This window comes from Ovis canadensis, chromosome 18 (genome assembly GCF_042477335.2).
Source record: "Ovis canadensis isolate MfBH-ARS-UI-01 breed Bighorn chromosome 18, ARS-UI_OviCan_v2, whole genome shotgun sequence".
NCBI lineage: Eukaryota > Metazoa > Chordata > Mammalia > Artiodactyla > Bovidae > Ovis > Ovis canadensis.
In genome coordinates this window covers 27,357,827-27,370,057 of record NC_091262.1, presented here as the reverse complement: position 1 = coordinate 27,370,057, position 12,231 = coordinate 27,357,827, and the positions used below count along the sequence as shown (strand labels likewise).

Genomic DNA, 12,231 nt, shown 5'->3' with positions numbered 1-12,231 from the left:
TCTTCTTAACACCTACCCTAAATAAAGGTGTGTGGGGCAGATAAATGAAGGAGGCACCACGACCTAGCAGAATTTGGGTCTTAAGGTCCCTGGTGATCAGGAATTAAGCTTCTGGCCAATCTCCAATCTTTTCCCCATTATGACCTGCACAGAGAACATGGTTGGGCCCTTGCTTCAATTCCTTTGACCTGACATCCTGTTATAACTGCCTCCCTTGGTTTAAATTCATCCATCCTTCCACATCAAGCACAAACATTATAGAGAACCAGAGTGCTATCTATGATTGGTTCATTAAGCTTGACTTTTTGCCAATGGCTCAATATCTAGTTTACATAGTAGTTCCCGTGTGATGTCTTGCCAACTCCAGTTATCTCCAGGATGACCGTGGCATCTTTCAAATCCAGGTTGGCCCCTCCAATGGGGTCTCACAGGTAAAAGCTGGGCTGGGAGAGGCTTAGGGTACCAGTCCAGTGGCGAGTCAGTGGAGAGTCCACTGATCTACATTTCCCCACTACTTCACCAGGAGTAACGGTTTCTTGCTAGATCCCACAATCCTTTGCTCTCACACCACTTATACTCACTGTATTAATCATGGTCCATGCTAGCTCAGTCAGTAGAGCATGGGACTCTTAATCCCAGGGTCGTGGGTTCAAGCCCCACGTTGGGCAGTCGATTTAAGACATCTTTCCAACATGCTATCGGTTCTTACCATCCCTAAGAACTGACCTCAATCCCGAGATTCTTGTTTGACTTCCCTGCTGGCTCAGACGGTAAAGCATCTGCCTACAACGTGGGAGACCCGGGTTGGATCCCTGGGTCGGGAAGATACTCTGGAGAAGGAGATGGCGACCCACTCCAGTGTTCTTGCCTGGAAAATCCCATGGACAGAGGAGCCTGGTAGACTACAGTCCATGGGGTCGCAAAGAGTCGGACACGACTGAGTGACTAAACTTCAAACTTTCCATATATTATATTCCTCTATTGAAATATAGTCCTTACAGACACTATCTTATTTAATTCTTTAGTCCTGACAGTGCTTAAGATAATTTCTTATATGTATAAAAATACAGTAAATGTTTTTGATGCATTAAGTCAATGACTTCTCTAGTAGTCTAAAAATGTAGACAACATTACCAGGTGCAAGGTCTGATAGTCAGAGCTGCTCTAACCATACACCCCACCTAGCATTGACCAAATCACTCCTAAGATCACACGAGGAAGACCAGAGCTGAAACTGTCTTATTCTCCCATCTCCTTTTAGCCTCATCTAAATATGTCACTCTGGACTGATAATTCTTTTTTAACTGAAATATAGTTGATTTATTACATTATGTTAGTTTCAGGTATATAGCAAAGTGATTCGGTTATACATAAATATATGTATATACTGATATTCTTCTTTACTCTTTTCCGTTATAGTTTACTGCAAGAAATTTAATATAGTTCTCTGTGCTACACAGTGAATCCTTGCTGTTTATCTGCTTTATACGTAGTAGTGTGCTCTGTTAATCCTGTTCTCCCAATTTATCCCTCCTCCCCCTTTCCTGTTGGTAACCATAAATTTGTTTTCTATGTCTGTGATTCTGTTTCTGCTTTGTAAATAAGTTCATTTGTACTATTTTTTAGATTCAATATATGTGATATCATATAATATTTATCTTTCACTCTCTGACTTACTTCACTTAATCTGATCATCGATAGGTCCATCAATGTTGCTGAAAACAGTATTATTTCATTCTTTTTTATGGCTGAGTAATATTCCATTGTATCCAGTACACTATATTCAACTCTTACTGAAAAGACATTTGGGATTCCGTCTCTAAAAGACCCTCAAGGTAGACCCCAGAGATTGCTTTTAAATGCACCCCTCCAGGCACTTGAAGGCCCCACCACACCTGAAAAAAGCCTAATACCCACGAGAGTAAACCAGGTGTTGCTGGAGGCTTGAAGTAATTTTCACAAATTAAGCAGGATGATTTCTCATTATGCCAGATGGCAAGATGGAGAGACTTGTGGAGAGGGAGCCACTGCTGTTTTTCCTCCCTCTTTCTGCCCTACCCTAAAAAAAGGCAGATTATCCCAGAGGGCAGCTGAGAAGTAAAAATAGCAGCTGTTATTTACCGAGGCTCAATTATATGGTAGCCATTGTCCTAGGTTATTTCACATTTATCCCCACACTCAATTTTAGAAGGCAGGTATAGTTATCTCATTTTTCAGAGAAGGAAGGAGGTATTCAAAGCCTCTGCCAAGAATGAGTGGAGCTGGAGTTCCAACCCCAAACCCTGTGACTTCCGTCTCCACTCGAGGGTGCGGGCTTCTCCTTTTCCAGTCTTAGGACACTTGACATCAGTTGATGCTTCTGATGGGCATGGTGGCTTCTGGGAATTGATGAAGCTCTGTGTTTTGAATGGGAAGCCTCCTCTTCCTGTTGGACCAGGACAACCAGCCCCTGGGAGGGTCCACTGACATCCACACAAGACATCATGTCACTCACAGATCTCTGGGCTCTGGTGGTGAGAGCAGCATTGAGGCCAGGAAGTGTCAGCAAAAGAACCACCAGTAATTGCATATGGCCACATCCAGGAAAATGCCAGCTCAGGAACTGGAGGCAGGAGTCTCTGGACTCAACTCACTCGTGGTGGGTGCAAGGGTATGTGGGTATCAGGAAAGCAGAAGGTGGCTAGTGGTCTGTCTGAGAATTACTGGCAAGGCCACAGCACTGATCAATAGAACTTCCAGCAAAGATGGATATGCTCTGCACTGGGCTGTTCATTGTGGTAGCCACTTGGCACATGTAGCTTTTGAGCACTCAAAATGCGGCTAGAGCAACTGAGGAATTGAATTTTGAATCTGATTATAATTAACTTAAATAGTCACTTGCATCTAGTGGCTACTAAACCAGACAGTGCAAACCCACATCACACTACACCCCTTCTGAAGGTGAAGGGGCTAGGAGGTGGAGACTCTACAGCAGAAGGTCCCAAGTCAAAGGGCTGGAAGGGACCCTGGGCAAAGATACAGTCTGGATTCTTTAAGAAATTGCAGCCACCACTTCTTAGTCTTCTACAAGAAAAAAAAAAAAATCTGCTGCAAGGTATAGAGACTGAAATCAGGTCATCTTTCATCCCCCATATCCCCATCTCTGGATTCTTCAAGGCTGGCTCTTTCTCAGCTACCTCCAGACTCTTTTCCAGGGCTCTAAAGAATTTTAGCTGCTGTCTACCATTGCTGGAAGCTCTACGAAACTCTAGATTCGAAGACTAGGGTCTCAATAAAACTCTAAGACTGTTCCAGGATGTTTCTGCCTAAAGAAAAGCCAAGCAGCCATTTCTAACCTATTCCTTTCCATTCCACACTGGCCTCAAGGGGATTCCACACACTTGCCAATCCCCCAGGCTTCAGTCGAGCAGAAAGACACAACTGCTCTTGAAGCATCCTCTAACCTACCTCAATTCAGTTGCCCAGTCATATCCGACTCTTTGAGACCCCATGAATCACAGCACGCCAGGCCTCCCTGTCCATCACCAACTCCTGGAATTCACTCAGACTCACATCCATCGAGTCGGTGATGCCATCCAGCCATCTCATCCTCTGTCGTCCCCTTCTCCTCCTGCCCCCAATCCCTCCCAGCATCAGAGTCTTTTCCAAAGAGTCAACTTTTCCAATGAGGTGGCCAAAGTACTGGAGTTTCAGCTTTAGCATCATTCCTTCCAAAGAAATCCCAGGACTGATCTCCTTTAGAAAGGACTGGTTGGATCTCCTTGCAGTCCAAGGGACTCTCAAGAGTCTTCTCCAACACCACAGTTCAAAAGCATCAATTCTTTGGTGCTCAGCTTCCTCCGCAGTCCAACTCTCACATCCATACTTGACTACTGGAAAAACCATAGCCTTGACTAGATGGACCTTTGTTGGCAAAGTAATGTCTCTGCTTTTCAATATGCTATCTAGGTTGGTCATAACTTTTCTTCCAAGGAGTAAGCGTCTTTTAATTTCATGGCTGCAATCACCATCTGCAGTGATTTTGGAGCCCCCAAAAATAAAGTCTGATACTGTTTCCACTAACCTACCTAGGGGCTCCATAATGATGTGACTCGACCCTGGAATGATTGATAGAAACTCAGGATACCTTCTTAGAACCCACACCAGAGCTTATCTCGGTGTCTCACCCACCCTGATTGTCTCCTTTCCCTCTTCTGTGTCAGAGGGTTTTAATTTAGTGGAGAGGGAGAGAGGGGAAATTGCTTCTGACAGTCGTAGTCATCCAGGGTGTTGAATTTTGATACTCAGAAGTCCCAACTTTTAAATTCTTCACTCTTTTCTGCTCTACCAACACTTTATTAAGGCAATAGTCGCTTCACAGGCTAGTTTAAATGGGAAAGGACTAAACATTTTCTTAAGGTGGGGATGGAAGGGGGAGAATAACTAGAAACATGTTGCTTGTTAATCTTGCAACATATTTTTATGCCACCAGGCACAGAAATTGAGATTCAAAACTCTGAATCTGCAGCAAAACTTACAAAACCTCCTTCTCCCATTCCAGTCTCCAGATGCCTCACAGCTGAAAAGACATTGGCTTCGTTTTTCTTGAAAGTAAAAGAAGTTAGTACTGAGAGGCCCTTTGGTTATTTCCTCATCCTGGCCTTGCATTTGATCTGATCTGCAGGCTGGAACCTGGCCATGCTGTTTTCCCCCAAGGACCTGTGGAGGGCTGTGGTCAGCTGGCACTCACGAAATCCTACAGGAATGTTGACGTGGTGGAGTTCACTGCCAGCCAATGATCTCCAGTTCCCTCTGGCCACCTTTCTTCCTCACCATCTCCTTGGGAATAAAAGAAGCCTCACCGAGTGTCTGTGCTTCAAGGACGAGATAAACTGAAATCGCGCTCCTCTCCCATGCTAGGGTAAAGAAGGCCCCTGTGCGCTTCCAAGGGCTACTTCTGTTTCTAAAGACAGCCATGTCCTGTAGAATATGAAAGGCATCTTCACAACTGAGGGTTTCCCTGGTGGCTCAGATGGGAAAGAACCCGCGTGCAATGCAGGAGGCCTAGGTTTGATTCCTGGGTTGGGAAGATGCCCTGGAGAAGGAAATGGCAACCCACTCCAGTGTTCTTGCCTGGAGAATCCCATGGACAGAGGAGCCTGGTGGGCTACAGTCCATGGGGTCACAAAGAGTTGGACGTGCCTGAGCAAGTGAGTGAATGAGTATAGGTCATTCAGACAAGAATCCATAGAAATAATAAACCTAGTTATGGTTGAGGAGATATGCATTTTCCCATCTTTTTCTTGCATGGGTACTTCTTATGGGGGTAAACCATAGTCAAACCAGGGAATCAAAAAATATAATGCAGCAGCCATTTTCTAAGCAGTAACAAGTCTACGCTAGTCCTGCCCTCGGGGATGTGCATCTCGCAGGCAGGTTAAGGTCAAGAACACAGTTAACCAGAACACAAAGCAAGAGACGGCAGTCCCTTAAAATGGATGTGAGCCTCACTAACATGCCTCTCGCTCTAGGATTCAATGAGAGCTGAAATCGAGTCTCAAGCAATTTAAACATATATTAACCCCTCCATGACATTGTCATTTACTCCTTAACTTCTTTATTTTTTTAATTTTTTTTAATGTGGACCATTTCTAAAGTCCTTACTGAATTTGTTACAATATTGCTTCTTTTGCTTATGCCCTGTTTTTTTTTGGCCTCGAGGCATGTGGGATCTCGGCTCCCTGATCAGGCATCCCCCTGTGCTGGAAGGCAAAATCTTAACCACTGGACCACCAGGGAATTCCCAGTCCTTGAGCTAAAATGTGTGCTGTGAATACTTTGTGAAGTTGGATGTTTCTTTCTTGACTTCTAAGTGGAAAAGCACAATGTCCGTTCTGACCACCAAACAGTGGCACACCTTCAGGGTGAAGGAGGGGACAGTGGTGTGCTGTGCTAGTAGGAGCCATGCTTGATTCAACAGAGCACAAGCCAGAGGAAACTGTGATTCCTTCAGCTGGAGGGAAAAGAGCAGGATAACCCAGGTCGTGGAATCTCTTCTCTGTCATACTCAGCCTGACGCTCTTCCCATATATTTTCTTATTTACTCCTCCCAGTAGTGAAGTGTTACTATATTGATGCAACAGAATGGTGCTTTTGAGATGTCGCTGTCATTCAGTCGCTAAGTCCTGTCCGACTCTTCGCGGCCCCATGGACTGCAGCACGCCCGGCTTCCCTATCCTTCACTATTTCCTGGAGCTTGCTCAAACTCATGTCCATTGAGACGGTGATGCCATCCAACCATCTCATCCTCTGTTGCCCCCTTCTCCTCCTGCCTTCAATCTTTCCCAGCATCTTTTCTAAATGAGCTGGCTCTTTGAATCAAGTGGCCAAAGTATTGGAGCTTCAGCATCAGTCTTTCCAACGAGTATTTAGGATTGAGATACTAATGAATTTTTCTTTTTGTCATTACTTTTCTCTCTTGGTCCTTTTTTCTCCTCTCAATCTGGTAGGCTATTATGTAAGTTGCTTGGTGGAAGGATGTGGTAACCGAGAACAAAGAGTCATTTCAAAAGCCACGGCCCTTTGGCAATGGAAGTCCCCCAAGCTTAAGAGCTGGACTGAGTAACAGAAGTCACTACCTCTAACTCAAAGCCATCCCACCAACTAGAAAAATATGCCCTAGCCTAGAAGCAGACGGAGTCAGAAAAGCAGCAATGAGATAGCATGGACAATGGGGCTCCTGCAAAAGCGGCCCTGTCTCCTCTCCCTGGGCAGCTGAGCAGGTAGAAATACTCAGATTCATTTCAGGGATATGAGGGCAAGAAGACTTCTGTCTTGTCTGCAGGTGCTGTGGAAGGCAGGCCGTTCGTCTCCAGAGACCTGGTCACAAGATGTGTCATAGTGGCGTGCTGGAGCTGGCTGGGATTGATCGATACATCTCCAGGAATTTCGTGAGCTGGCTGTTAAATCACTGGGAGCTTGAAATCTGCCATAGTGGGAGTATTTACACCCTCAAAGTTGGCAAGCACTGCAAATCAGGACCACTTTCCATCCAGAGGTGGTTGTTAAACATTTACCAGCATACCACTGGAGGGGTGGAGGGATGGAGAAAACCTCAGGCAGTAACACAGAATGATACCTGTGCTCCCAAAAGTGCTGAGAAGGAGAGGAGAACACCCCAGATGGAGGGAACCTCCAGACAAGAGACTGTCTCTGCAAATTGCCTGGATAGACAACCGAGACCCACTTGGGGAGGACAGCTCAGCAGATGCCCAAATGACATCGAAGAGTGATTGGGCCCCTGGAATGATGGTAATTTTAGCTCAGTCCCCCAGAACATAAATGCAAAGCTGAGGAAAGGACAAGAAATCCCAATTTTTTTGACAGTACATTTCTTCTACCATGCAGAATAGGGACTCAAAACATAAATTCTTCTAGAAAGATTAAATCACACACACGGTACAGCTGAGTCGTGAAATGTCCATCTACATCCATGTGACATATAAGAAATGTGAAGTTTGGAACGGTTGCCTCTCCCCAGAATCCCCCACTGTCTTCTCTAGCTCCTGAATCTGCGCTATTTTTGCCACACTGGGGGGGGGGAGCCACTATTGGGGGTGTCAGTACTGGAGGTGGGGAGTCGATCTGGGGACAGGGTGCAAGGCAGGTGCCAGCCACAAAGATGTAGAATGTCTTCCTAAGTCCCAATCCAGGTCAGCAAGAAGCTCCCACACCGCTTACCTAGTAAGGTAATAAATGACACTAAAGAGAGAGCTGAGAAGACCTCTTTTGAGCTGGTCAGGTTTTGCCAAATAATTTAAAAGCTGTGTTTGACAGGGGACAAGAGGGAGAGATTATTAATCCAACTGATGACAGAGGGAATATAGTAAACACAGCAGGTCAGGGGCGAGAGAGGGGAACACGGCCATGGCCCCATGTAGGAGGCAGGGTACATTCAGGGGGGTCCACACAGTGGGTGGCGTGCATGGCATCTGAGCATGACTGGGTCAGCTCTCAGTAAGCCTTCGAAGATGAATGGGTAAAAAGGCACCCGTGTCCCTGCAGATGGCAGACAGGAAGAACTCTCTGATACAGCCTGAAATTTTCATCATTATTCATTGGGCACTCACTTCCCTATCCCACCATCCTCCTCTGAAAAGCAAGCCTCCCATGGGCATGAACATAGTATTTCCAACCAACGCCGGCATAAAGGAGTCAGTCCCAGCTAAGGACCTGCCTGTGGAAGCTTCTAAAACTAAGCAAATGACACTGATAGGGGAAAACACTGACCAAAACCGCCCACCCTGGCCAGGCACCACAGTAACCATCTGCATGAACTATTTTATTACAGGAGGTCCTGGTAAGGAACACAGGACTAACAAGCCACTACCGAGAGAAAGAATTCAGAAAAGGTCAAAAGGTTAGTCTGTATGTCCTACCAACCTGCCAGAACGCCTCCTGCTAAAATCCATCTCGGCTAAGCCATGAGTGCATGAGCAAGAAGGACCCCGAGTCAGAAGGAGGAGCCAGAGACAAGCAGGAAACTAACCCCATTCCAGGAAAACCTGGGACTGCCGGCCACGTGGCAGAGCAGCCCTCCTGGGTTCCCTTCCTCCCCTGCTCTCCACCTGGGAGCCTCTTTCCAATAAAGCCTCTTGCTCTGTCAGCACGTGTGTCTCCTCGGACAATTCACTGCCGAGGGAGTGTTAGACAAGAGTCCAGTCTTGGGCACTGAAAGGGGTTCCCCTGCCTGCAATCAAACTGCTCTTCCAGATAGCCTCTCTGCATGAACTGCATCCTCCCAGGCAGAGAGGGCACCCCAGACCTTGGCTCACCCAGGGCAGAAGCAACAGCCCACTTCCAGGGTCTGGCTGATCCCCCCTGAAAGGCCAGCCTCCCTGACTTGAGCACATTGCTCGTTTCATAAAGTCCCCTAGCTATGCTCGTCATTCAAGGGTTTTTTAGAAGATGAGGCAGCATCTCTGAGGCTGGGAGGACGAGCAGACAGTGCGGGGCTCTCGACTCTGCCTGCACCGGGGTGTAAATTCCATCACCCATCAGTGGAGCCAAGTAGCAATGCAGGTCTCTGTCCCTCATCCCCTGGACATCAGCCAGGGGCCAAAATGCACCCGACACCTTGGACAGCCTCTGAGCGACAGGAGGGAAGAGCAGAGGCTGCTCTTTCAATCCCACTCCCATGTTCCTTTCTTTATTCCAGTTGCTGGGTCCTCTCTCTTCACCTAGGTCCTAAATACACTGAGGTGGGGGGCTCTGCCTAATACCTTCTACAATCACAGTAAGAGCTCAAGAAATGCACGTGTAGTCTGATCACTGATCAGACAACAGGCCTGTATGTATAATAGCAAACAAGGTCAGTATCTTCTCAGTTGCTCTCACTACCTGAGTGCTAAAGAGGAGGGATGAAGATGGTGAAGCAAGGCCACAGACTGATAGACTGTCTCCCAAATTGCAGGGAACAGGTCACTAGTGGTACACAGTCAGGTGTGAAAGTGTTAAGCACTCAGTCATGTCTTTGAGACCCCATGGACTGTAGCCCACCAGGCTCCTCTGTCCATGGAATTCTCCAGAAGTGAATAGCTATCCCTTTCTCCAGGGGATCTTCCTGACTCAGGGATTGAACCCCAGTCTTCCGCATTGCAAGAAGGTTCTTTATCGTTAGGGTTCAGTTCAGTTCAGTCGCGTCCAACTCTTTGCGACCCCATGAATCACAGCACGGCAGGCCTCCCTGTCCATCACTAACTCCTGGAGTTCACTCAAACTCACGTCCATCGAGTCCATGATACCATCCAGCCATCTCATCCTCTGTCGTCCCCTTCTCCTCCTGCCCCCAATCCTCCCAGCATCAGAGTCTTTTCCAATGAGGCAAGTCTTCACATGATGTGGCCAAAGTATTGGAGTTTCAGCTTTAGCATCAGTCCTTCCAAAGAAATCCCAGAGCTGATCTCCTTCAGAATGGACTGGTTGGATCTCCTTGCAGTCTAAGGGACTCTCAAGAGTCTTCTCCAACACAACAGTTCAAAAGCATCAATTCTTCGGTGCTCAGCTTTCTTCACAGTCCAACTCTCACATCCATACATGACCACAGGAAAACACATAGCCTTGACTAGACGGACCTTAGTTGGCAATGTCTCTGCTTTTGAATATGCGATCCAGGTTGGTCATAACTTTCTTTCCAAGGAGTAAGCATCTTTTAATTTCATGGCTGCAATCACCATCTGCAGTGATTTAGGAGCCCCCCCAAAATAAAGTCTGACACTGTTTCCACTGTTTCTCCATCTATTTCTCATGAAGTGATGGGACCAGATGCCAGGATCTTCATTTTCTGAATGTTAAGCTTTAAGCCAACTTTTTCACTCTCCTCTTTCACTTGCATCAAGAGGCTTTTTAGTTCCTCTTCACTTTCTGCCATAAGGGTGGTGTCATCTGCATATCTGAGGTTATTGATATTTCTCCCGGCAATCTTGATTCCAGCTTGTGGTTCTTCCACTCCAGCTATTCTCATGATGTACTCTGCATAGAAGTTAAATAAGCAGGGTGACAATATACAGCCTTGACATACTCCTTTTCCTATTTGGAACCAGTCTGTTGTTCCATGCCCAGTTCTAACTGTTGCTTCCTGACCTGCATATAGGTTTCTCAAGAGGCAGGTCCGGTGGTCTGGTATTCCCATCTCTTTCAGAATTTTCCACAGTTTATTGTGAACCACACAGTGAAAGGCTTTGGCATAGTCAAGAAAGCAGAAATAGATGTTTTTCTGGAACTCTCTTGCTTTTTCCATGATCCGGCGGATGTTGGCAATTTGATCTCTGGTTCCTCTGCCTTATCTAAAACCAGCTTGAAAATCACGGTTCACGTGCTACTGAAGCTTGGCTTGGAGAAATTTGAGCATTACTTCACTAGTGTGTGAGATGAGTGCAATTGTACGGTAGTTTGAGCATTCTTTGGCATTGCTTTTCTTTGGGATTGGAATGAAAACTGACTTTTTCCAGTCCTGTGGCCACTGCTGAGTTTTCCAAATTTGCTGGCATATTGAGTGCAGCACTTTCACAGCATCATCTTTCAGGATTTGAAACAGCTCAACTGGAATTCCATCACCTCCACTAGCTTTGTTCATAGTGATGCTTTCTAAGGCCCACTTGACTTCACATTCTAGGATGTCTGGCTCTAGATGAGTGATCACACCATCGTGATTATCTGGGTCGTGAAGATCTTTTTTGTATAGTTCTGTGTATTCTTGCCACCTCTTCTTAATATCTTCTGCTTCTGTTAGGTCCATACCATTTCTGTCCTTTATCGAGTCCATCTTTGCATGAAATGTTCCTTTGGTATCTCTAATTTTCTTGAAGAGGTCTCTAGTCTTTCCCATTCTGTTGTTTTCCTCTATTTCTTTGCATTGATCGCTGAAGAAGGCTTTCTTATCTCTTCTTGCTATTCTCTGGAACTCTGCATTCAGATGCTTATATGTTTCCCTTTCTCCTTTGCTTTTCACCTCTCTTCTTTTCACAGCTATTTGTAAGGCCTCTCCAGACAGCCATTTTGCTTTTTTGCATTTCTTTTCCATGGGGATGGTCTTAATCCCTATCTCCTGTACAATGACACGAACCTCACTCCATAGTTCATCACACACTCTATCTATCAGATCTAGGCCCTTAAATCTATTTCTCACTTCCACTGTATAATCATAAGGGATTTGATTTAGGTCATACCTGAATGGTCTAGTGGTTTTCCCTACTTTCTTCAATTTAAGTCTGAATTTGGTAATAAGGAGTTCATGATCTGAGCCACAGTCAGCTCCTGGTCTTGTTTTTGTTGACTGTATAGAGCTTCTCCATCTTTGGCTGCAAAGAATATAATCAATCTGATTTCAGTGTTGACCATCTGGTGATGTCCATGTGTAGAGTCTTCTGTTGTGTTGTTGGAAGAAGGTGTTTGCTATGACCAGTGCATTTTCTTTGCAAAATTCTATTCGTCTTTGCCCTGCTTCATTCTATATTTCAAGGCCAAATTTGTCTGTTACTCCAGGTGTTTCTTGACTTCCTACTTTTGCATTCCAGTCCCCTGTAATGAAAAGGACATCTTTTTTGGGTGTTGGTTCTAAAAGGTCTTGTAGGTCTTCATAGAATCATTCAACTTCAGCTTCTTCAGAGTTACTGGTTGGGGCATAGACTTGGATTACTGTGATATTGAATGGTTTGCCTTGGAAACACACAGGGCTAGGGCTACCCAAATAGA

The 12,231-nt window shown here is 45.7% G+C and overlaps 1 protein-coding gene and 1 non-coding gene across 3 annotated transcripts in view; both read left to right on the top strand.

The window, feature by feature from the left end:
• SLCO3A1 (solute carrier organic anion transporter family member 3A1) overlaps positions 1-8,647 on the top strand; it is a 402,740-nt gene extending 394,093 nt beyond the window's left edge. Inside the window, exons 11-13 of one of the 2 annotated variants that reach the window (XM_069559256.1) lie at positions 6,824-6,929; positions 7,133-7,290; positions 8,330-8,647. In XM_069559256.1, the coding sequence (XP_069415357.1) occupies positions 6,824-6,929; positions 7,133-7,271 (245 nt within the window). In that variant the 3' untranslated portion in view covers positions 7,272-7,290; positions 8,330-8,647. The remainder of the gene's footprint in view (positions 1-6,823; positions 6,930-7,132; positions 7,291-8,329) is intronic. The other variant, XM_069559257.1, reaches the window with a different exon arrangement.
• TRNAK-CUU (transfer RNA lysine (anticodon CUU)) lies at positions 595-668 on the top strand. The gene has a single exon. It is a non-coding gene; the product is annotated as a tRNA-Lys (tRNA).
• Positions 8,648-12,231: the final 3,584 nt, after the last annotated feature.